Source organism: Eubalaena glacialis, chromosome 19 (assembly GCF_028564815.1).
Source record: "Eubalaena glacialis isolate mEubGla1 chromosome 19, mEubGla1.1.hap2.+ XY, whole genome shotgun sequence".
In the NCBI taxonomy this organism is placed as follows: domain Eukaryota; kingdom Metazoa; phylum Chordata; class Mammalia; order Artiodactyla; family Balaenidae; genus Eubalaena; species Eubalaena glacialis.
Window position 1 is genome coordinate 9932373 of NC_083734.1, and position 26141 is coordinate 9958513.

Genomic DNA, 26141 nt, shown 5'->3' on the forward strand with positions numbered 1-26141 from the left:
AAAGACTGACCAGTCAGAAGCGGGAACACGAGGCATTAACCAACCTGCCCAGGCCAGGCTAGAAACATGCGTCCTAGTTCAGGGGGAGCCTTAGAAAATGAGACCCCAAGAAACAGTTTTCCTGAACCCCAAGAGAAGAAACTCAAGGTGAGGAGAGCCAGAGAGGAAACAAAACATCTCAGTTCTAAGAGAAGGTTTACACACAATGGAATTTTAGACTTCAGGGCCAAGAAAGGAGGAAAAGACCAGGAGGGATTCCTGGGATCAGGGAGAAGGTTATTAGAGTTAGGAGGACCTACGGCTGGGAGCTAGAATATCCGCATCCACAGAGAAAACTCGGACCCATGTAAAAACTCTAGAAAAATATAATCCATAGGCTTAAAGTGCAAGCAAAAGGACTCAGAATCTACCCGCTATAGGAACGACAGGTGGGTAACACACAGGATATTAGGGGAGGCCCGTCGTACTGGGTATGCATCTGCACAGCCTGTAGGTAGTGGTCTCTCCAGGCGTGACAACAGGAGATGCAGCCTTGTAGGTCCTCCTTGCTAGAAATGACGTATCCCTCAAAGATCCGGTCCAGGGAGATGGCATGGCAGCACAGGCGGATGATCTCATTGCTCATCTGCAGATGGGGTCCCAACAGCCTCAGTTCACAGCCTTAGTTGCACCCCACCTTCTCTCAGAGTCCCCAAGACCACGCCTCAGGTCTCAGCCTCCTACTTCTGGATTTGGCTCCCGATACCCCTCTCGCCCCTGGTCCTCCACTGCTGGCGTGGCAGCACCTCTGGGTTCCACCTCCACTGCCTGCCTCAGCCCAGCTCTGCAGCTGCATTTCTGGCCAGCGATCGGCTCAGCGTCCTTCCCCCACTCTTTGGCTCCACTGCCCTCCAGGAAATGTGCTGGCTCCTGCTCCTCAAAAGTCGGTGTTCCTTCCTAAGTCTGCCTCTCGCCCACTGCGAGTTCCATCTTTGGAAACGAGAAAGAGTGGGTCTTCCCCTCCCGTACAACTCAGCCTGGGAGTCTGTCCTTCGTGCCCCTCTCCCTCCCTGCACTCCATCTACGCCTCTTTGCAAAGCCCCTCTTCCCGCCTGGGCTACGTCAGTCTGAAGCAAAATGTCCAGTCCAGGCCCCAACTCCAAGCATCACTAAAGTTGATGATGCAGGCAAAAGCCTGTGGTCTCCGTCCGACCTGAAGGGCATTCTTCACTACCTTTTCACCGCAGATGTCTGCTGGTGAATTCCGCCTTCTCCAGAAATCTGCGTCCTATTAATACGGCCACCCCCTTATAACCCTCTGTCCCACCCTCTGCAGACACACACCTTCCGGAAGAGGGAGGTCAGTCTCTCCCGAGTGTTGTAGTGGGGAGAGTTGACCCAGATGATGCGGATGAGACTGATCAGCCTTGGGAGTTTACTAGAGATGTCCTTAGGCCTCATGAAAGCCAGCTCCTGGTAAGGTTCCTTCAGGATCGACAAAAAAGTCAGGTTTGACTGTGCTTGACGAGATCCATCCTGGCGGTAAAGAGAAACCAGGAGAAGACTTACCGCCTGGAAAGAACCAGTTCAAAGCGAGCGCTTTTGATCCTCCTCAAACCCCATCCCGACTTGCCTCTCCCGGGAAGCATTCCCAATTAACCCTACCTGGTGCCAATCACCTCAGGTCTCTGCCACCCTTCAGGACCAGAGCTTGTACATACCTACTTTGATTCACTTACTAGTTTCTACAAAAATATTTTTATGTCTTTTCTCATGTGTGAGTCCCATCTCTCCCACTAGACTGGGAATTCCCCAAGCTCGGGTTTTGTGTCTATTTCTCTAGTTTTTCCCCTTCAATTCTAACTCTGCACAAAGGAGACACTCAATAGCTGTTGATCAACTGGCTGGATATCACTCTCATTCAGCCCAGTGGTTGTCACCCAGGTCCCTTCACTGCCCTGTTCTCAACGAGCGTTTTAGACTTCTCCACCTAACGGTGGCTCAGTTCCCTCAATACCAGCTTCAGATTCCACCTAGGAAGACAGGGCTTCTCTCTCTGTATTCTACAGACCACTCTGATCTCTGTGCGTCCCAACACTAAGATAATCAGCTTGTCATATTATACCAAATTTAATTTTTTTAAAGTGTTTCTCTTGCAGCTCTCCCGGCTGAACCGCGTGGGTTTGTCTTTGACCCCAGGCCATCTAGCCATCTCTTTTGTGTAAGTCTTATTTCTCAGCTGGATTGTATGGGTTGGGCTCAGAGAGGGCACTCAATGTAGTACATTTGTTGAGTAACTAGAAGTCTCCCTAACTAAACTATAAGCTCCTTGGGACCTTGTGTTCTACCACTTTTATACTCTCCCACAAGTCCAAGTCCAAGCACTGGGTGCATCTATCTTTGCCTTTGATGACTATGTTGACTCTCCTTAGCACCTTATAGTGTCCCAACCGCTGTCTACTTTCTGGCAAGCCTCCATCCTTCGATCCACTCACAGACCTGGATCTGCTGGGCCAGCTTCATAAAGGGTGCCAGGTAGGATGACTTGGCAAGACGCAGGATGGACTCGATGTGTTTCACTCCCGGCTTCACCAGCTGTTTGCTGATGCCAGACAGGTCCATGCATCGGTTGCGCCAGAACTCAATCTCCTCCAAAGGACCTAAATTTTCTCCTGTCTCCACAGTTTCCTGGGCACTGAGCACTTCCTTTATCTGCCGTGTCCAGTGGATCATGGAGGCTGCCGGGGAGAGGACAAAACCTCTTGCATTTCTTTGCAGTACTCCCCAGTTGTGTCCTTCCCTGTTCTCCCTACAGAGCCCTCCTAACCCAACTCCTGTCCCAGCCTCTGGGCTGCCCCCCACCTCTCCCCTAGGAGCCCCAACACATGGGAAGTGCCAGCCACTCACTCTCTAGTCGCTGTACCAGCTCTTTGTCTTTAACCACCGCCTCAGGCTTCATGTTCATGGCCTCTGTAGGGATGTAGAGAACAGTGTGCCCCTCCAGTTTGTACCGAGTATCTAAGGAAAGGAAAGGACCATGAGAGTTCACAGAGGGCGATGGGTGTATGCCACGCCAGTTCCAACCATGGTTGATGATCTGGGGCCCACAAAGTCTACGCATTTCAGGAGAGCAGGCGGGAGAAACTATGACTCATGCTTTTTTGATATCAAGCGGGAAAATGGCAGAAGGCAGAGATACCTCACTGAGATATAATAAGAGACTGTCATAAAATATGGTCAAAGATCTATACCATGCCCTCAACACTCTCTTCTATGACACATGTACTCCCCCTACTGCCCCCCCCATCTCCCCTTACCCTACATGTACTCTTGGAAATTTCCAACTCTGAGCAGGTCTGGCCAACTGTTCTACAGCAGGAAACTCTACCTGGATTAGAAGGCAAACTCTGTACCCTGTTCCACTCATTCAACAAACACATTCCAAGCACCTACTCTGTGCCAAGCAACACGGGTACTCAGGATCAATCTCCCCCCTGTCTCACTCTCTCTACTGTTGGTGGGGACTGGGGAGAAAGCAGGCATTCCAGTCTTTCCACTCACCTGTCAGGCAGGCCAAGAACCTGTGCAGGTGAGAAGCAAAATGATTTCGAATGCTCTCGGGCCAGGTTGTGTTTCTAAAGATCTGAGGGGCAAAGACGCCGTTGAGCAGCCGAAGCAGGGCTGGGATGTAGGAACCCCGCACTGTCCCAAAATGCACAGTCGCCTCAAAGTTCTCTGGAGTGATGGGAACTGGCGCTTGGCGAATGAAGTAGACAATCTGGCTCTGGGTCTGCATGAAAGACCGTAGATCAGAGTTCAGGGTCCAGGCCCATCCATGGTACCCAAGGGAATCTGAGGCTCCAATCATGAAAGCCTGGCTGAGTTCTTCGTCGCATTCCCTTAGCGTATCCAATCCTTCTCCAAATATAAGCAACATGAGGTGCTTCCTGTTCTTGTCAGGGACATAACAGAGTCCGTATACAGAGATGTGGGGAGGAAATGCAGAGAGCATGACTTGAGGGTAGGGACTGTGTATTTTGCCCAACTTGGCTCCAGACCTAGCACAGTGACGGGGACATATTAGATGCTCCATAAATGATGGATGGATGGATGGATGGATGGATAAATGGAAAGAAAAGGATATAGGAAAACCAGAAAGGAGAAGGACCAAAAGTAAGAGACAACTGTCTAGGGTTTTCCGTTTCACTTGCATATACTTTTCCCCCAATTTTTCACTTATCCTTCAGTTTTGTTTATGCTGAGTTTTTGTTGTTGTTTACATTCAGAAATGTATAACTTTCCTGTTGTTAAAACTTCTTAAAGTTTCTGACATCTACATGCTTAGAAAAGTCGTTTCCACTCTAAGATCAGATTCACCTGTCTTTTTTTCTTTAGTACTTTTGTAGCTACTCTTTATACTTGATTTAACTTTAAAAACTGAAAATAAAATGCAAAGAAGAAATTCATAATCATTCATCTTCCCACTACCCAGAATTAAATTTTGGCATTTTTTTTTGGTTTTGGTTTTTTTTGGCCACGCCATGCGGCATGTGGGATCTTAGTTCCCTGATCAGGGATCGAACCTGCGCCCCCTGCATTGGATGCACAGAGTCTTAACCACTGGACTGCCAGGGAAGTCCTTGTATTTCTTTTTTTTTAAAAAAGCTTAACGATTATTATTTTTGTTAAAATGATATGTTAATTATAAATAACTGAAACAATGCAGAAAAGTACAAAGATAAAAGTTTAAATGTCATCTAAAATTCCACCACCCAAACATTAATTATGATCATTAGAGAAAATACTATTCCAGACATCTCTCTATAGATATATATATATACAGAAAAATAAATTAAAATAGTTATTTCAAAATAGGATCATGCTATTTTTAAAAAAAAAAATTAATTTATTTATTTATTTTTGGCTGCGTTGGATCTTCTTTGCTGTGCACGGGCTTTCTCTAGTTGCGGCGAGCGGGGGCTCCTCTTGTTTCGGGGCACGGGCTCTAGGCACGCGGGCTTCAGTAGTTGTAGCACACAGGCTCAGTAGTTGTGGCTTGAGGGCCCTAGAGTTCAGGCTCAGTAGTTGTGAGCACGGGCTTAGTTGCTCCGTGGCATGTGGGATCTTCCTGGACCAGGGCTCGAACACATGTCCCCTGCATTGGCAGGCGGATTCTTAACCACTGCACCACCAGGGAAGCCCCAGGATCATGCTATTTGTAATTAAAAGTATTAAATTTAATTTTACTTGGATTTAATAGAATAAAAACACATTGATGTGAATATAGTAAATGGTTGAGCTTCAAATAAATGTTTCTTTATCTCTAAGAGAGATTTCTTCCTAAAAGACCCCTTTCTAAGATTATAAGAAAACTTATGAAAAATATTAAGAGGTTAGGACTTCCCTGGTGGTGCAGTGGTTAAGAATCCACCTGTCAATGCAGGGGACACGGGTTCGAGCCCTGGTCTGTGCAGATCCCACATGCCGCGGAGCAACTAAGCTCGTGCGCCACAACTACTGAGCCTGCACTCTACAGCCCGGGAGCCACAACTACTGAACCCGTGTGCCACAACTACTGAAGCCCACGTGCCTACAGCCCATGCTCCACAACAAGAGAAGCCACCTCAATGAGGAGCCCGCACACCGCAACGAAGAGTAGCCCCCGCTCACCGCAACTAGAGAAAGCCCATGTGCAGCAACGAAGACCCAATGCAGCCAAAAAATAAATAAATAAATGAATAAAAAGAGGTTAGTTTTCTCACTACCTTCCAATTTTAAGTTCAGTTGACTCGCTGCTTTGAATGACAAGAACATTGGCATCCTCTTACTCTCTTGCATTCTCTCACCACTTCCCAATTTTTGTTATACTATTAATTTTACATTGTCCAGGTTGATAACATTCACATTCTATAACATAACCATAATTCCCATGGTTATTTTGTATTAGTTCTTTATTTAAATGAATTGAATATTCACAGAGTCTCTATTCCTGAGTTTTCTATTTGGTTCATTCCTTTTTTTTTTTTTTTTTTTGGTTCATTCTTTGATGAACTGGATTTCCATTGATGATGTCATTTTTGCTTTTCAAAGTAGGGTTCTTTCAAGACTAAAAATGACTGCCTATTTGTCGCCTCTATACTTGACCATCTAGGCTGGGAATTATACCCTTGGGTTACACTATGGTTCCTGGAGAACTCGTAGGTGTAACTTCTGGGTGTTCAGAGAAGTCTGAGATCAGCCTAATGGTTCCCCTTGGTAGATAATTTGGGTTTTTGACTAGAGGCTTAAATAATTTTTTCCCAAATTTTTATTTTGAAAAAAATTCCAACCCATAGAAAAGTTGCAAGAAAGGCACAATGAACAATAACATGATCTTCATCTAGATCCACTACTTGTTAACATTTTGCTGTACTTGTGCATGATTGCAGTCTCTCTCATTTTCTCTCCTTCTCTCTCTGCTGAGCCATTTCAGAGTTAGCAGCAGACGTTATAAAACTACACCCTTACATATTTCAGCATATGGCTCCTAAAAGGGAGGATATTCTCCAACATTCTCAACACTGTAATTATCACACTCAGAAAATTTAACTTCATTTAATACTTTACATAATACACAGTTTATATTCGATTTTCCACAGTGGTCCAAATAATGTCATTTACAGCTGGTTTTGTCCCATCCAGGATCCAATACAGATCACACACGGGTTGTGTCCCCTTTAATTCCACATAGTTTCCCAGTCTTTTTCTTTCTACCATGACAGTGATATTTCTAATAGTCCAGGCCAGTTGTTTTCCAAAATGTCCCTTAATTTTGATTTATTGGATTGTTTCCTCATTATTAGATGCAGGTTAAATATTCTTGGCAGGAATACCACATAGGTGATGTTCCCAAAGAATTAATTTCCCCGAATTTAAGTAACCTAACTAAGACGTGTATTGACATTAAACACTGTGTAACAAATTTCTGTGGAATAAAGTATGTCTTCTCAATTCCCACATTCTGTTCCTTCTGCAGTTCAGGGAAATTCTCTGTTTTTTTTTTTTGTTTTTTTTTTTGGTTGCACTGGGTCTTAGTTGTGGCAGGCGGGTTCCTTAGATGTGGCATGTGAACTCTTAGTTGCAGCATGCATGTGGGATCTAGTTCCCTAACCAGGGATTGAACCCGGGCCCCCCACAATGGGAGCTCAGTCTTATCCACTGCACCACCAGGGAAGTCCCTCTGTATTTTATTTTTTTATTTTTTATTTTTTTATAAATTTATTTATTTTTGGCTGTGTTGGGTCTTCGTTTCTGTGCGAGGGCTTTCTCCAGTTGTGGCAAGCGGGGGCCACTCTTCATCGCGGTGCACGGGCCTCTCACTGTCGCGGCCTCTCCTGCTGTGGAGCACAGGCTCCAGACACGCAGGCTCAGTAGTTGTGGCTCACAGGCCCAGTTGCTCCGCAGCATGTGGGATCCTCCCAGACCAGGGCTCGAACCCGTGTCCCCTGCATCGGCAGGCAGACTCTCAACCACTGCGCCACCAGGGAAGCCCTGTATATTATTTTTAAATTTATATTCTGTTTCATTAGTTGGTACCCTATGTTAGATCACCTGTGTCTGTCTTTCACATCTATTAACTTCTCTCTAATTGTATTGTCATTGGTTTTTTCTTCTGCATACACTGTAATTATCTCAAGCCTCTCTTCTACATCCGTTCCGATTATCAGTGGTAGCTATTCAGTTCCTTGCTGTTTCTAACCTACTAATTTTAACATGTAAACATGCTGCTTTCTTTATTTCAAAAATCTGCAGTCTCCCTTTTATTTCATTCTCACGTTTTATCATTTCGTCTCTCAGCTTATTAAAAAATTAAACTTGTGTTCATATTAAGTCGCACTGTAACATGATGCTGTTGTGAGGAATCGCCTTCTGTTCAGTTACGTTTTCCTCTTTTGCATGTTTTGTTCTGTTCTTTTTCTCCCTTGATGTAGTATGCTTGCAGTTGCCATGCAATTTCTTTTCACTTGCCTCATGCTTGCGCAGCTCTCTGAATTCATTCTTTTTGCTTTAAAGTACTGTGGGTGACTTCCTGATGTCCCACTGTGAGAGCCCAGTTTCATTTCCCCCTCAAAGTTAAAGTGAAAGGGTTGGGTATTTTATGTTTCATTCACTTTTCTCTAGCCTAAGATAACTGCATGAGGGGATGGGCAGATGGTTAAGGCTAATTTAAAACAGTGTAAAATCTTTGTTAAAATACATGGGCTCTTTCTTTTCAGATTTTGTAAAAAACCGAGGTTCACTCCATCTCACTAGGGGGCGTCCACCATTCCCGCAGGGAGGACGGTTTCCATAAGTCAGTACATAGACCTTTCATTGGTCCCCACTTTTAAAGTTTATTAGATTAGATTTTGCTTCTTTCCTTGTTTGTTTACTCTTGGGTGTTTGTTGCTGTTTTCTCGTTTTACTTTTTACTATTTATCAAGTATTCAAGAGTAATAATTTCTTAAGGAAGTTTTTCAATTGTCCATCTTGCCCCAGGAGAATACAATTAAATACATGATCTATTTAGAATATTTTTTGGCATGCTAAATAGATTTTTTTCAGCTTTGTCGAGGCATAATTGACAAATAAACATTGTATATATTTAAGGTGTACACCTTGCTGTTTTGACATACATATACACTGTGAAATGATCACTGCAATCAAGCTAATTAACATATCCATTATCCCATAGGGTTACCATTTTCTTTCTCTTTTTTTTTTTTTGTAGTGAGAACACTTAAGAACTACCCTTTAGCAAATTATACATTATAGTATTATTAACCATAGTTACCATGCTGTATATTAGATCTCCAGAACTCATTAATCTTGCATAACTGAAACTTTGTACAATTTTCCCCCAGTTTTATTGAGATATAATTGACCTATAACATTGTATTGGTTTAAGGTATACAGCATAATGATTTGATATGTATATTTATTGCAAAATGATTACAATAAGTTAACACCTATCACCTTACATAATTACAATTTTTTTTCTTGTCAGAACTTTTAAGATCTGTTCCCTTAGCAACTTTCAAATATACAATACAGTTTTGTTAACCAGAGTCACCATGCTGTATGTACATTACATCCCCAGAACTTATTTATCTAATAATTGGAAGTTTGTACCTTCTGACTAACTTCATCCATTTTCCCTACTCCCCCATCCCCAACTCTGGCAGCCACCAATCTGTCCTCTGTTTCCCTCCATCTGAATCTCTGTTTCTCAATCTGTCCTGTTCTCTGTTTCTATTAGTTTTTTTTTTTTTTCTAGATTCCACATATAAGTGAGATCATACAGTAATTGTCTTTCTCCCTCTGACTTATTTCACTTAGCATAATACCCTCCAAGGCCACCCATGTTTTTGCAAATGGCAAGTTTTTTTTCTCTCTCATTGCTGAATAATATTGCTCTGTGTGTGTGTGTGTGTATTCCACATTTTCTTTATCCACTCATCAATGATGGACACTTAGGCTGTTTCCATACCTTGGCTATTATAAATAAACTATAATGAATGTGGGGGTGTGGAGATTTCTTCGAGATCGTGATTTCATTTCCTTTGGATATACACCCAGAAGTGGAATTGCTAGATCATATGGTAGTTCTATTTTTATTTTTTTGAGGAACCTCCATACTGTTTTCCATAATGACTGCACCAATTTACATTCCCAGTGCACAAGGGTTCCCTTTTCTCCACATCCTCATCAATATTTGTTATCTCTTGTCTTTCTAATGATGGCCATTCTAACAGGTATGAGGTGATACCTCACTGTGGTTTTGATTTGCATTTCTCTGATTAGTGATATTGAGCACCTTTTCACGTACCTGCTGGCCATTTGTATGTCTTCGTTGGAAAAATGTCTTTTCGATTCTTCTGCACAGTTTTTAATCACATTGTTTTGTTTTCTTGCTATTAAATTGTATGAGTTCTTTATATATATTTTAGATATGTATTCATCTCTTATCAGATATATGATTTGCAAATATTTCCTCCCATTCATAGGTTGACTTTTCATTTTGTCGATGATTTCCTTTGCTGTGCAGAAGCTTTTTAGTTAGATGTAGTCCCACTTGTTTATTTTTGCTTTTATTGCCTTTGTTGTAGTGACAGAAAATTTGTACCCTTTGACCAACATTTCCCTATTTCCCCCTTGCCCCACTAGATTTTTTTTAATAGAAAACCTTTGTTTTCCACATTTCCCAATTCTATTCATTGAATAATCCATCTTTTCCCACAGATTTTAAATGCAATTTTTGTAGAAAATGCTTACATATATGTTTCTGGACTCTCTCTGTTTCTTTACTGTTGCTTATATAATAAATATTCGTGCCCCAATCTAACAATTTTAATTACTGTAATTTAATAAAAGATTTTCATATTCACAGGTCTCCTACATTACTTTTCTTCTTCATCTTTTTTTTTTTTTGCTATTTTCATTTCATTTTTCTAGATATACTTTAAAAAATCCTTTACACTAGGGATCTAGGGTCTGTGGCACTTTGATTGGAGTTGCATTAAAACAGTACTTTTTTTGGATGGAATGATCTTTATAATATTAAGATTCCCACTCAGAAACAGGATAGGGCTCATCATTTATTTAAATCTTCTTTCTTGGCCTGCAACAAAGTTGTTTTCTTTCGTATAAATCCTAAATTTTTTTTTGCAAATTTTTGTTCCTTTTGTGAATGAAATATTTTTTTCATGATGCTTTATAGCCGATTATTGCCAATACACAGGAAAAAGCCATGGCCTGTGTTGGGCTTTGTTTAATGAGGAAGCTTCACAAATTGTGTTGCTGAGCAGGGCCATGCTAATCTTCATTATCATTTCAATTTTTGTATATGTGCTGCCAATAAAAGCAAAGCAATAGCCTTTTTCTTTTCCAAAATTTTATTTCTAAAAATTTCCAACATACAGAAACACTAAAAGAATTTTACAATAATGACCTGTACACCCACCACCCATATTCTACCACCATTTTACTATACTTCTGTCTTTTAACTGTTTCCCTACCCATGGTTTACCTTTCACTAATGTATCCTCCCCATTGTTGGAATAGTTATCTATCTAACCCATGAAAGCCTTCAATAGTTCCCTCTGGGATAAAGCCAAATTCTTTAGCATAACATACAAGGCCCGTCACAAGCTGACCCCAACCCACCTTTCCAGTATCATTTCCCACAACTCCTCTTTCTTTGCACATAAAGTGTTCTTTACCTGGATGCTCTTACTCAGCCTCGATGAAATCCTACTTACCCTTCATCCCCAACTCAAATATCACCTCCATCACCAAGCCCTGCCAGCATTCCACTGGCTACATTAGTTGCTTCCAAAAAAGCTCTTATAAAGCTTTGCCCAGGCATCATAATATACCGTAAATATTTTTTATGTCTGTCTTCCCCACTAGACCATGAGATCATCGAAAGCAAAACCTTGCCTCATTCCTCTCTGTATCCTGCTGCCAAGCAGGGTGTCTGACACACTGTGAGGCTCAACGGACCTTGTACACAGGAGATAAGACTCACAGACGACAGAGATCCTCAGAACCCTCAGCCCCCTGGGAGAACACCTTGAGGTCTGAACGGCGGAGTACGTACCTGCACAGGCATCCCCAGACCTAGCTTCAGCCCCAAACAGGGGTCGATGAAGATGGTGAGGATGGGCTCCGAAGGGTCCTGGGCAAAGTGTTTCAGAATGGTATCGTGCTCCTCTGTCCAAGTGGCAGCTGCCAGTCCTGTCAGCACAGCTCGGGACAGGAAAAGGGGCTTCTGCAGAAGGAGAGCAGAGGGCCAGAGCAGGGACAGCTGTTAGGATGGGTCACTTCTCCCATCCACTGTCACGTATGAGGACGTGGGGGATGAGAGAAGTCAGACAGCTTCAGAACGGGGAAGGGAAAGCTGAGAACGGACTGAAAGACAGGTTTCAAGCTTTCGAAGAAACAAGACAATAAGATTCTCTTCCCTCTACCAGTAAAAATAGAATGGATCATGGAGGAAGACTGAGGGATATTATCTTCCCAAGATATTTCATTTATGCCTGTGTTTGTAAAAATGTCTTATCAAGCAACCCTCAACCTCACAGTAAAACTAAATCAAGGGAACAAGTAGGATATTAGCCTGAGTCAAACAATTAGGATTCCATATGTATGTGTTAGCATACGGTATTTGTTTTTCTCTTTCTGACTTACTTCACTCTGTAATGACAGACTCTAGGTCCATCCACCTCACTACAAATAACTCAATTTCATTTCTTTTTATGGCTGAGTAATATTCCATTAAAGCTGGGACAAAGTGAGAGAGTGGCATGGACATATATACACTACCAAATGTAAAACCGATAGCTAGTGGGAAGCAGCGGCATAGCACAGGGAGATCAGCTCGGTGCTTTGTGACCACCTAGCGGGGTGGGATAGGGAGGGTTGGAGGGAGGGAGACGCAAGAGGGAAGAGATATGGGGATATATGTATATGTATAGCTGATTCACTTCGTTATAAAGCAGAAACTAACAAGCCATTGTAAAGCAATTATACTCCAATAAAGATGTTAAAAACAAAAAACAAACAAACAAAGAAAACAATTAGGAGCAAGGGGATGACAAGCTGGAGAAAGGATAAGGGTAAAAGAGCAATTTCTCCATGATGTGGCCTCCACAGGATACTGGAGTAAGTATGTGATATTGGGCAAAAGTCAACTGGCATATCAGTGAGGAAAAAAGAAAAAGGGAGGGGAAAAGACAAGACTGCAAAACACCAAAGAACAAATCAATTGGATGGAAAATAAATCATAACTGGTGGCTAGAAAAAAGACAGCATTATTTTGAACACTACTAAATAAATTAAGAAAACTAGAGGATATAAAAATCTAGTTCGGTGAACTTGAGAAGTCACCCCGTCCTTCTTCCAGTACTTCTGGAAGATGAGAAGGAATCCCTTTTACTTAAAGTTTCCAGGTCGAGAAAATTTAGTTAGTAATCTAAAATCTTCCGTATATAAATACATACATGAAGAACCAACGAGAAAAACACTAAGACCCACATAAATAAATGGACGAAAGGATATGAACAAACATATCATGTCATAAAAAAAAGAGAAAATGAAAATGTGAAATAAATGTTCAATTTCATTTGAAATCAAAGAAATACAAATAAACATAGCAAAGGTATATCATTTATTACCTATCATTTTTTAAAAAATCCTTGCTAGGGAATTCCCTGGTGGTCCAGTGGTTAGGACTCCACATTTTCACTGCCGAGGGCGCAGGTTCAATCCCTGCTCAGGGAACTAAGATCCCACAAGCCGCGGGATGCAGCCAGAAAAAAAAAAAAAAAAAAACTTTGCTAAACTGCTAACACTCAGGCCTGGAAAGGGTTTGTTGCTAGTGCGAGGGCAAAAAAATGCAATTTGTTTGAAAAACAATTTGGCATTATGTATTAGAGGTGTTAGAAATGTTCTTTACTCTTTGATTCAGGAACTCCACATACAGGAATCTAACTTAAGGAAATATTAAGTATTTCAAAATGTGTTCTTTTTATTTATAATATTCATCACTGTATTATTATGAGAGCAAAAAAATCATAAATGGCAAATGTCCAAGAGTAAAGATTTAACTGTGATACATATATCTTACGGAGCACCATATGAACATTAAAAATGGTGCTTACAGGGACCTCCCTGGTGGTCCAGTGGTTAACACTCCACGCTTCCATTGCAGGGGGCACGGATTCAATTCCTGGTCAGGGAACTAAGATAGCGCATGCCGCACGGCGGCCAAAAAAAAAAAAAAAAAAAAATGGCGCTTACAGAGAATTCCCTGGAGGTCCAGTGGTTAGAATTTGGTGCTTTTCACTGCCGGGGCCCAGGTTCAATCCCTGGTCGGGAACTAAGATCCCATAAGCTGCGCAACCAAAAAAAAAAAAAGATGCTTACAAAAAGTATGTAATAAGAGTAATGAAAATACTACATATCAAAAAAAAAGAGGCATCTTGTGATTTACATATTTGTGATTAAAAAAATAAAGGCAGCCTGATGTATTTTTTTAAGTATATAATAACATGAAGAATAAAACAATGAGAAAGCCTAATAAAAAATTATAATGTGTGGTACAGTTAGGATTGTTAAAAAACAAAAAAACTTGCAAATCTACACAGAAAGAAAGGACATATACCAAATTAGTAATGTTGGATATTACTAATTACTAACTACTGTTCAGGCAGTAATACTATGACTTTTATTTTCCCTTTCTTTGTTTTACTTTTCTGTCCCTTCCAATTTTTTTCTTTAATGAGTAGTTGTCACTTTTCTCTCCCTTTTTAAAAAAGTTCAAGGTCACCACTCTATTCTTCTAACCCAGGTAACTGAGGGTGTGCCTAGGCTCTGATGCAGCTTGGAAATAAAGGTATAGAGGTTACTCAGTGTCAAATTCTGAAAGTATTTCAAGTGGCTTCTGTAAACTCTTCAGCCAAAGGAGGGAACTGAAGGACAGGAAGAAAGAGGATGTCTTAGAAATTAGTATCCAATTAGGACAGTGTCTGCCCAGTTTGTTCACCTTGTTCAGATGTTCACCCATTCAACGGATATAGCTTGCTGCAATCTGACCCAAGGTGGAGAGATGAGGAAGGGCCTAAGAGCCCTGTTCCTCACTGAAAGCCCTCTTCTTTGGGAGGGGTAGGGGACACGGATAACTTTGTCCTTTACTCGGTGTACTGGATTTGCAGTGAGCAGGCTACCAGTAGAAAGTAAAGAGAAGGTAGTGAGAGATTGAAGAGAATTCCTCTTACACAATTCTGCAACTGATCCTTTGATTCACCAGTTGTTGGGGAGGAATATTTGTCTCAGAGAAAAGCCAAACTTACCACGTCTACCTCACGCTCCTGTAATTCTTCTTTCTGTATTTCAGGTTCCTCCAATAGTGGCTCTGGGAAGAATGAAAATTCAAAAATGAAGGCATTCCATTAAAAGTTAAACACAGAGACTTCCCTGGTGGCCCAGTGGTTAAGTCTCTGAGCTTCCACTGCAGGGTGCACGGGTTCGATCCCTGGATGGGGAACTAAGATCCCACGTGCCGGACAGCACAGCCAAAAAACAACAACAAATAAAAGAAGTTAAACACGGAGTCACCATATGACCGAGCAATTCCACTTCAAGGTACTTGAAGTACCTTGAGAAATTGGCACCCCATGGCCCCTACATCTTTACTTCTAAGTTACACCAGAGCCTGGCCTCTTAGCAGGCACTCCCTATTCCCCTTTCCTCCCAGATCCTGGTAACCACTAATCTACTTTCTGAGTCTATGAATTTGCCTATTCTGGACATTTTATATTAGTGGAATCATACAATATGCGGTCTTTTGTGACTGGCTTCTTTCACTTGGCATGTTTTCAAGATTCATCCACGTTGTTGCATCGTAGCAGACCTTCATTCTTTTTTATGGCTGCATAATATTCCACTGCAATTTGTTTATCCATTCATCGTTGATGGACGCTTGGTTGTTTCCGCCTTCTGGCTGTTGTGAATAGCACTGCTGTGAACATGGGCATACAAATGTCTGTTCGAGTCCCTGCCTCCAGTTCTCTGCAACTAAACATGCCACAGTGAAGATCCCACATGCTACAGCTAAGACCCAGCGCAGCCAAATATAAATAAATATATATATATTTTTAAAATTTTCTTTTAAAAAGCTGACTGGGGCTGGAGGGGGCACAGAAGGAGGCAGGGGAATGAAGGCAGTCAGTATTAAGGTCATTCTAGGCATTCAGATCCTGGCCTGCCATTCTTCCCCCATCCTCTTCCCACATGGAGAAGTTGGGGCCCACAGAAATCAGCCCCTCTCCAAGCAAACCACCATCCCCACTCTGGACTCCATAAAACCCAGGGGGGTGTCCCTCTCCTTCCTGATCTGTTGCTCACACAGGAGACTGGGGTAAAACTGGTGGGCCTCTCATCTCCCGTGGGCTGAAAGGAAGAAGGAACAAATGAGATGCAACCAAAAGACCTTGGGGAACAGGACACTCCAACTTCCAGAAAGAAAACCTAAGAGAGGAGTGAGGCACACAGGCCAAGGAAGGAAATCATGAGAAAGATGGAACAGCTGATTCTAGGAGCTCAGTGGTGAGTCGGATGGCTAACCAAGAAACCCAACGCCCTTCGAGAAAGCCAAGGGCATCCAAGGTTTCAGACAGGAACAAGGCGGAGGAGGGAGACTGAGACAATCTCAAGAGTAAACTGGTTTTGTCCTCTATTGTAATACAATTTATATAAAGTCTAAACCATGCAATACGATACTAGTATGTGATGGTCATGGATACACGCAGTAAAAGTTTAGGAAACAGGCTTGAGAATGACAAACACCAACTCAGGATAGCGGTGACCTCTGGAGAAGGAGAGAAGGGCTTGTGGGGGGGGGTAGCAGGGGGACAAAGGGATTCACTTGTTGCCATCATGATTTATTCTCACATTGGGTGACGGGTACATGGGTGTTCATTATCTCATTCTCTGTATTTTTTCTGATTTGCCTGAAATACAGGTCTACAATCCCTTATCCAAAACCCTTGGGATCAAGTATATTTCAGAATGTAGACTTGTAATACCGTATGGTATATGAGACCCCCACCACATCTTGGGGCCTCTAGAACAGCACTCCACAAACTTTTAATGTCAGTATTTCTGCAGTAAAACATATGAAAATTTATACTAAGTGGTTTAAATAGACTATAAATACCTTCATGTCAGTTTAGGTTATGTCTCACCACCAAATAAGTTTGGATGCCAAATTTTGGGGAAAAAAAACTTTCAGTTCTCAGGGCTTTTTAAAATTACAGATATGGGATTATGAACATGTACTTCTTTTCTTAGTGGGAACGGAGGAGCACTTAAGGAAGCAAAGGATATCAATAAAGACCTCAAAAGGGTGTTTGCCCTTTAACCCACCATCCTTCACCAAGAAGTGTTTTAGGCCTGGTCTTAGCCCGTTTGGACTACTCTAACAAAACACCATAGACTGGGTGGCTTCTAAACAGCAGACATTTATTCCTCACAGTTCTGGAGGCTGGAAGTCCTAGATCAGGGTGCCAGCAGGGTTGGGTGAGGGCCCTCTTCTGGGGTGCAGACCTCTCTTTATGTCCGGCGGAAGGGGGCAAGGAATCTCTCTGGAGTTGCTTCTTATAAGGCACTAATCCCACTCATGACAGTTCCACCCTCATGATTTAAGCAACCTCCCAAAGGCCCCTCCTACTAACACCATCATATTGGGCATGAGAATTTCAACATATGAATTTGGGGGGGACACAAACATTCAGACCATAGTAGGCCCCCTCTGTCTCCTGTGGGACAGGCCTCAATCCCTCCCCAACTCCAAAGAGTACAGGGATTTTTTTTTTTTTTTAATATTTACTTATTTATTTGGCTGTACAGGATCTTTCGTTGAGGCACACGGGATCTTTAGTTGCGGCATGCAAACTCTTAGTTGCGGCATGCATGTGGGATCTAGTTCCCTGACCAGGGATGGAACCCAGCCTCCCTGCATTAGGAGCACGGAGTCTTAGCCACTAGACCACCAGGGAAGTCCTGAGTACAGGGATTAAGGCTCATTTCAGGGCTGCCTTGGAGGCCCAAGTCTTCTCTGAACCTCTATCAAGTGTCAGCTAGAAAGCTCCATATCAAACAATAAAAAGGCTTAGAGCTAAAAGGACTCAGAGATCCTTGGTGTTTGGGGGTCAGTGCTTTCATTTAGAAGTTCCTTTTTTTTATAATTTTTGTTGGAGTATAGTTGATTCACAATGTTGTGTCAGCTTCAGGTGCACAGCAAAGTGAATCACCCATATATATATACACATCCACTCTTTTCTCGATTCTTTTCCCATATAGGCCACCACAGAGTACTGAGTAGAGTTCCCTGTGCTGTACAATAGGTCCTTATTACTTATCCACTTTACATATAGTAGTGTGCATATGTCAATCACCATCTTCCAATTTATCCCTCCCCTGCTTACCCCCTGGCAACCACAAGTCTGCCCTCTATGTCTGTAACTCTATTTCTGCTCTGCAGATGAGTTCATCTGTACCCTTTTTTTAGATTCCACATATAAGCAACATCACATGACACCCTGACATTCCCTTCTCGCCCCGGAGGAGTCTCCAAGTTGAACTTCACTGCCTTCCCTCCTCCCTCCCCCTGCTCCTGGTACCCAGCTTCTAGGAGCCAGTCCCACTTTAAACTGCTCTTAAGAGAACTCAGAAGAAAAAATTTGCGTGGTTCCAATGTCTAGATCCCAGGGCAAGGCCCTGTGTACCCTGGCCCTTTCTCCCATGCCCACACTTAATCTCTCAACTTTTAATATTAAAAGGGGATTCTATTTCTCTCCATCTTGACAGGCTGTTAGCAGTGTAAAGAAGCCCCTGGTAAAAGGGGAGGCCTATCCTTAGCTCACAGTCATAGCTACACTGGCCAGTGCTCTGAGGGACAGCCTAGTGACAGCAACAGCTACCAAAAACCTTCCAACCCTATTGGTCCCAGCTCACCCAACAGGAAGGAATCCCTCAGATCAAAGCCACAAGAGGCAGCCTCTTTAAACTCTTTTCTTCCTCAATCTAGACATCAGGCTTCTTTTCCTGTGGCCCTGAACCTGAACCTCCTTAGTCTACCAAGGCCCTGACGAAATGAGGGCAGAGATACAAGAGCCTTAAACAGATGGGAGAAAGATTCAGTCAGGCTTAGGATTCAAAGGATGGCAAAGCAGGCTGAGTCTCCATGGTGATGGGCTTAATGGGAGGAAAACATTATTTGTTTTGCCACCCAGGGTGAAAATGGGAAAAAGGAAGAGATCAAACCCTCTTCACTGGGGTAGGAGCAACCAGGAACACTTGAAATAAGGAAGAAGAGGCTAGGATAGAGGATTGGCTGGTGAGCTCTTGGTGCACTGGGGGGAAATTTTAAGACAGAAAGAACAAGTATAAGGCTAGCCAGGAGGAAAACACGAAACAAGGGACCTAGCAGCAGGCCTGAGATTCCGCTGAACCCCTTGTTTCTTACCCAGAAGCAACAGAACCTGCTCCCCGGCCCTAAGACCCTCCTTCAATACAAACATTCTGCCTCCAAGCCTCTCCCCAGCAGGTACCCACCAGGCTCCTCCTTGAGAGACTCGGGCTCTGCCTGGGACTCACTGCTGGCCGGCAGAGTGGCCTCCGCAGCCTGTGCGGCCAGAGCAGACTGAGCGGCTCGCCAGCGGGCGCTTCCCCGGCTACTCACTTTCTGCTTCTTGTCAGCTTTGCTGGACATTGTGTTGGCAAAACCTGCAGACACACGGAAGCTGGGGGTCCACCACCAGATCCACCCCCAACCCTCAGTCCTTTCCCTGGGATATCCCACTTTCTTCAGGGCACTGGGTTAAAAATCCAAATCAGTCCCTCAAGGCATTAGGAATAAATGGAAGCTAAACATGAGGGCACAGGGCATTCCCTGGCAGCCCAGTGGTTAGGACTCCGCGCTTCCACTGCAGGCGGCATATGAGTTCCATTCCTGGTTGGGGAACTAAGATCCCACAAGCCCCAAGGTGCGGCTGGTGGGGGGGGGGGGAGATGAGGGCACAGCAGACACCCACTAATGAGGATTTAGGAACCCCTATCTCTGCCCAGAGGGATGAGAACATAAGATAATCAGGGAAAGATCTACCACGCTGAGGTGTGGCTGCACACACCCTCAAGCACTCTAGCTCTCAGGGCCATGGGTGAGTGAGAGAGGGCCCAGGGAAGGGAAGACTGTCCCCAGGTTCCACACTCTCTGTCACTGTGTCAAGTCACTGAGCAACCAAGATGATTTTCCTATGTACCTCCTTTTCTCCCAAGTCACCCCCTGTAAGCGGGGGAGAAAGAAAAATGCCCCTCCTACCCACACTAAAATCTGTGACCTCCTTAAACAAGGAAGAAACAGTATTTGCAACCTGCCTCTTCAGCTTTTCACTCCTGAGGGGCAGAAGCCCTGTTCTGTGTGTACTGAAAAGGTGTCTTCGCACAGTTGGCTGAGTGAGTCTGTGCTAACCGATTAATGAAGACCTAGAGCATTCGATTCCAGATGTCCTGAGAACAGACTGGAAGAGGAAGGACAAAAGTCATCCAACAATGAACTTGGAATTGTGTCTGGGGGAGGGAGAAATGGGGCGATGAGAAAGGCCCAGTAGTGTCTCTCTCAGAAAAGCAGGAGGGCGGGAAGCGGGGCATCTCTGGCGGGCGCCCGGGGCAATGTCTGATTCGCTGGGCAGTCCCTCTTCACTCAGCTCTAGCCTGACAACCACCTGTGGCTTTTCTTCCTCATCCCCACAGGCTGTCACAGGCATTGATCATACGCTATGAGTTTCACACTTGAAGGATTTGTACTTTGCTCCAAGGAACACCGTTCTATTAGGCCAACACATCAATAAAGCCAGGTACCACAGCGCGGCGTCTGCCATCGGTCTCCAGAGAAGCGTCAGGCTGTGCTTCCCTGCCTCCGGCTGCAGCCTCAGGAACATTCCGGTGGCAAGGCTGGGAGCCACCTCCCCATGGGGTTCGCCCCATGGTCCCACACCGAGGCCCCAGGAGGAGCCTTCTACTAGCCTGGGACTCATTCTATTTCTCAGGAAATAGCGTAGGGGGCCGGCCCTCTCCTCCAACCACCAGTGGCTTCCAGTGGGCAAATTTCCCCTCACGGGAGCTTCCTCACACAACTGTCACAACCGTCGCCGCTCTTTCCTCTCAGCTGCCCCTTCCTCTGCCCTCCCCCGCAACGGCCCCTTCTTCCCTCGCCCCCGCAACTCTCCCTCGTACCCCTCACCACTGCCCCTTCTCCCCGTAGCTCCCCACTCTCCCCGGCATTCCTCCCCCCCCCTCCCTGGTGCCCTCCCCCGCCAACACACACCTCACGACGCCGACCCTCTCCTCCCTACGCCGACCGACCGGCCACTCCAGCTGAGAAGTTGCCCCGCGTGGCCCTCTCGGGCCGGCGCCTGCACGCGTCGCCTTGGCAACCCCGGGCAGCGCGGGGGTGGGGAGGGGCGGGCGGGCGAGTGGCGGGGGCCCGAGCGCGCCGAGCCAGCCTCCTCGGCGCAGACGCAGAGACGCCCTGATCAGCCGCTCCCGGCTTGGCTGCGCTCGCGTCACCCCGGCGGGGACCCGGGGCAAGAGGGCTGGGGGGCAAGGGGAAGCCGCTAAACCTGGCGGGCTGGAGGGGGGCTGGAGGGGGACGGGAGGCCTGGTCTGAGGACGGGCGGGAAGGACTGGGGCTGGAAACAATGAGTGGCCTCCCGCAGGACACTGAAAAGGCTGGGGGAACCCAAGCGCCCGACCCCGCGCGCGGGTCTGTGAGCTCCATCCCGGGCGAGTCCAGCAGATGGCGCCCGAGGTCCCGCCTGCGAGGCTCACGCGCGCTCTAGAAGGCGCTCCAGGATTTCGAGGCAGCCGTGGCTGCAGCTGAGTCCGGGGAAAAAACCGGGGCTGGAGCACCCCTGCCCTCCCGCTCGTTCCCCCTTCTTAATTCGGACTGGGGTCTAGGATCGCCCTGCAGCGCGGGGTGGGGGAAGGAGGGAAGAACGGAACTGGAATTTTTGGAATCTGAGGATTGGCTTTGGAAAGCGTCGCTTGTTTTGGGGGGGGGGGGACAGGAGGCGGGGACTCTCTGGGGAAGGTGACCGGGCCGGGGAGGGGCTCGGCTCTCCATAAGAACAAAGACTGAGTCGTGGGGAAGCGACAGGAGAGGGGTGTGAGAGGAGGGGCAGACCGCAGCCGGTGCTAGGGGGCGCTGCGGGCCGGGGTGCCAGAAGAGGCGCCTGGAAGACTGAGCCGTACCTGGGGCTGGTGGAAGCTTTAGGGAGGCCTGGGAGATGCAGGGAGGAAGCGAGTCAGGGGGATGGGAAGGCACCCTCCCTGCTTCCATCAATAGTGCCTAATTAAGACAAAGCCCGCAGCGAGCCCACTGATTACATTTCCATGAGGAGCTAAATTGATGACATTTTATTTGCTGGAGGAGAGAAGCTGGCACCTCAGTTCCCCCTTTTCCTGGTTGATGTTCACACCTGACGGGTCTCATTATGCCAGGCTGGCAGGGCGAGGACTGGCAGTCCCTGGCACTCCTGAAGGGCCTGTGGATTAATCCACACCTGAGCCCAGCTCTGACCTCACCATCCTACCTACCCCATTTTTATTTCCAGAATTGACAACCCCTGCCCTTGGCACCCCCCCATTATCCTTAAAGGGGGTTTCTGGGCTCCTGCCCAGCCCACATTCCTGTTGCTGAGGGCAAGGATTGAAGGAGAGAGGGGTCCTGCCACACCCCAAAATCAGCTGCACAGCAAGCAGGGCTAAGTGGGTGATCCTCTAACCAGTTAGGCAGTGGGTGGCAGAGAGGTGACATGATTGGTCAGATCCCCCAGGGAGAAGTCCCAGAGGAGTGAAGATTTGAGGGGAGGCATAGGATGGGGAGACTTATAGGCGGGGCTCATGGCTCCCTCAGGGAAAGGAATGTTGTGTAGACCCCATTTCTTTTCTGAACCACCGCCCCCCCCCCCCGCCGGCCTTGGCTGTGCCTAGGGATCCCAGCCCCCTACATTATGCTAAATAGGTAATCAAACATCTCGCTTTGCTAATTACTGCTCAATCCGATTAAACGCCACTGAAGCTCATCAACAGAGGTGGAGGTAGGGAGAAGGGATGAAAGGGGGGGCAACCACAGCTGTGATGGGGGTCTTGTCCCCAGCGGCTCTAGGGGACAGCTGAGAAACAGCCGGGGTAGCAAGACTCAGTACCTCGCAAAGGAAATGGGCAGAAGAGTTGTACGACAGAACCCTTCATCTCACTGCATCCTCCCAGCCTCAGGCACTCCCTCCTCCCAGGACCTTCATTACTCTCAGAACCCAGGCATCCGGCCATTCCCACAGCGCCCCACACACACCCCTGTCCCAGCTTTAATAAGTTCTGTTCTCTCACTGTCAATATTTGATTTCTCAGAGCCATCTCCACGGAGAGAGGGAGCTCTTCCCTTGCTTCCCCCCTACCTTGGCCCTTTTTTGCCCACCCCAGTCTCTTTGTGCCCCCAACCTTCTCTGAACTAGCTGACTTAATGAAATGATATTAAAGTCTTAAGCAACTCCAAAAGAATGGTTGTTATGGTGAAGGGAGTGGGCAGGACGCCTGGGTCCCTGAGGGGAGCAAGGGCTGAGGAGGGGGGAGAGTGAGCCAGAGGCTAAGGTCTGGAGGCCCCAGTCCCCAAGGGGGAGCAGCAGATTTAGGGTGAGCTGGGGGCTGGCCCTCTGGATCGTGGTGGGAAGTGGGGAATTAGGGCTGGGGGCTAGGAAAAGGTGAGAAGAGGGAGGACATTTCTGTGGTCCAGGTCTCAGCCTGCTGTCCAGAGCATCCATCAGGGATGGAGAGGCCAGCCGGGGGCGCAGAGCCCCTGTGCCAGCAGCCTCCCTGCTGACTGTGCCCGGGGCCGGTACCGTGAGAACCAGAGTAGATTCCTCTTCAGCCCTGACTCATCCCTCTTCCCCCCTGCACCCCCCCCCCACCAGCAGACCCCCACAGGTGATTTGTAGCTGATGCCCTCACGATGGTAGCACCAGGAGGGAGTCCGTTCCATGACACGAACAGAGAGCTTCCAGGAGAGGAGAGAACAGAGGCCAAGAGATGGGGAGCCAAGCACCAACCCCCCTCCCCCCACCCATCCCATCTCACTCCCCTGGGGACCCTGGCCCAGCCCCAGTCCCCTTGGGGTGGTGGGAATGCAAGGACATTTGGCTGGGCTGATTGATGAGGGAGGAAGCAGCCACTGGGCACTGAGGCTGCTGTTTGCTGAGCACACAGATTCCTCCCCACTCACCAGCTGCCGCCCCCCGAGGCTGCTCAATCTCCCCACCACCACCACTAGCCACTTGGATTGGAGGGAGCTGATGCCTGAGTTTCTGATGGCAACTGAGGGAAGTGGGAGAGCCAGGCCGTGGAATGCTTCGATTCCTTCTGGGAATCAGGGGACCCTAGGACCTGGTCCCCTCAGAACTCCCTACAGGACTCCACCTTCGCTGCTGCCTTTCAGACATCTCTCCGGTGCTGAGTTTTCACTCCCATTTATTCTGTATCCTTTTCCCTACCCCCACCCAACTCTCTGAGCCCATCCCAGCTAGCCCCCTGCCTCTAAACCAGCCTGCCACATTTCTCCCAGCCTGCCTACAGATCTTGAAACTCTCTCTAGGGAAGGGGATGCCCCATGTTTGTGATTCCACTTAGGAAGCTCTGTTTTTCATTCTAACTACATTTCCAGTTGTGATGTCAACCATTCCCCATCAGAAATTCCCACTGCAACCCTTTGCTCTGTTCTCCTTTTCTTAAAATCCTCAACATAGACCACAGACACAAACATACATACCTCAACCTAATTTACATCCTGCTTCTGTTTGGAAGGATGGAAAAGTGTGAGCTTCTGTCTGCAGCACAACCCCCAGGACAGCCTCCACCCTATGCTGGGTGGGGGCTTTACGTTCCGTGGTCCGCAGCTCTCTCAGATCCTTTACTCCCACTCTGCTCTAGACTCTGTACCAGCAGCTGTACCACAGCCCCAAAATCTCAGAGCATTATCCCTGCCCTCCCAGAGCATAAAATTTAGTTGAGGAAAACTCACATCCACACAAGAAACAGCTCACATCCACACAAGAAACAAAGGGGACCCCCTCCCGCCCCAGACCTTAAAGTAAATGTTTATATCTTTTTCTACAAAACTGGTGTGTTTGTTTGTCTGGAAATGTATTTTTTGTGCTGATTTCTTTGTATTGATTATAATGAAGTAAAAAAGCATGTTTTTAGGTCAAAAAAAAAAGAAAGAAACAAAGGGGAAAAAATGGAAGACGGAGTTAGATCAACTTCCTAAATGTGGATTCTTCCTTGGTCACTTGCTACCCTACACCTGAGGCTGGGGAAAGACAGGACGCAGCTAGAACATGTGTGTGGTTGTGATGTCTTTCTCACTATTCCCAAGCCTGTCGAGATTTCACCTCTATGCTTTGCACTTGCTGTTCCCTCTTTCTTTTTTTTTAAAATAAATTTATTTATTTATTTATTTATTTTTGGGTGTGTTGGGTCTTCGTTTCTGTGCGAGGGCTTTCTCTAGTTGCGGCAAGCGGGGGCCACTCTTCATCGCGGTGCGCGGGCCTCTCACTGTCGCGGCCTCTCTTGTTGCGGAGCACAGGCTCCAGACGCGCAGGCTCAGTAGTTGTGGCTCACGGGCCCAGTTGCTCCGCTGCATGTGGGATCTTCCCAGACCAGGGCTCGAACCGCGTCCCCTGCATTGGCAAGCAGATTCTCAACCACTGCACCACCAGGGAAGCCCTGTTCCCTCTTTCTGCTATGCCCTTCCCCATAGTGCCTGCCTTCCATACTCCTCATTATTCAAGGTCCTGAACAAATGTCACCTCTTCAGAGGGACCCTCCTGACCTCCTAACTTAAAGCATCTTCCTGATACTCTCCATCCTATTCACCCCTTCACTCTGTTTTTTTATATCACTTATCACTACCAGAAATATTATTATGTTGTTCCCCACCAAAATGTGGACTTCATGAAAGCAGGGGATTTGCCTTATTCAACTCATACTACCAGTGCCTGAAATAGTACCCGGAACAAAGTAGACATTTAATATGATGCTGAGTGAATGAGTGAATGAATGAATGAATGAATGAATGAATGTCTTCCTGCGCCTCTTCTTGCTTTGTTGTACTTGTTACCCTAGGAGTGTTTGTGTATTTATACCTAGAAAGCGAATAGGATGGCATGTGTTTTTCTGTATGGAAGTCACCTGAGCTTTCAAATAGCTCAAAAGATCACTACACATGTGGAAGGCTCTAGGTCTTGCGTTGTTAATGTCTGGGGAGAGGAGAGTCTATAGATACCAGTTCTCTGAAGGGGTGTGTCCCAGGGTAATGTGCAGAATGTGCTGTTCCTCTCCCCAGCTGTGCATCTGTCCCCAGGTGTCTTCCTGTCTCTCAGCATGTTATGATGTCTCAGTTGCTTTGGTGAGATGTTTGTCTGTCATGGAGACTATTTATCCCCACTTCTCTTCCCTCTCTTCTCTCCACCTGTGCCTCTGGATATACGTGTAGGGGAGTCTTCCTTGGCTCCCTTGCCCCCTCGCAC

General features: G+C 46.1%; 1 protein-coding gene across 1 annotated transcript in view; it reads right to left on the bottom strand.

Annotated features, from left to right (window-relative positions):
• DNAH2 (dynein axonemal heavy chain 2) overlaps positions 1-19273 on the bottom strand; it is a 93201-nt gene extending 73928 nt beyond the window's left edge. Inside the window, exons 1-7 of the mRNA XM_061176780.1 lie at positions 19117-19273; positions 14853-14914; positions 11600-11770; positions 3541-3769; positions 2887-2997; positions 2479-2717; positions 1324-1515 (exon numbers count right to left, since the gene is read on the bottom strand). Of these exons, the coding sequence (XP_061032763.1) occupies positions 1324-1515; positions 2479-2717; positions 2887-2997; positions 3541-3769; positions 11600-11770; positions 14853-14914; positions 19117-19273 (1161 nt within the window). The remainder of the gene's footprint in view (positions 1-1323; positions 1516-2478; positions 2718-2886; positions 2998-3540; positions 3770-11599; positions 11771-14852; positions 14915-19116) is intronic.
• Between the last annotated feature and the right edge of the window lie 6868 nt (positions 19274-26141).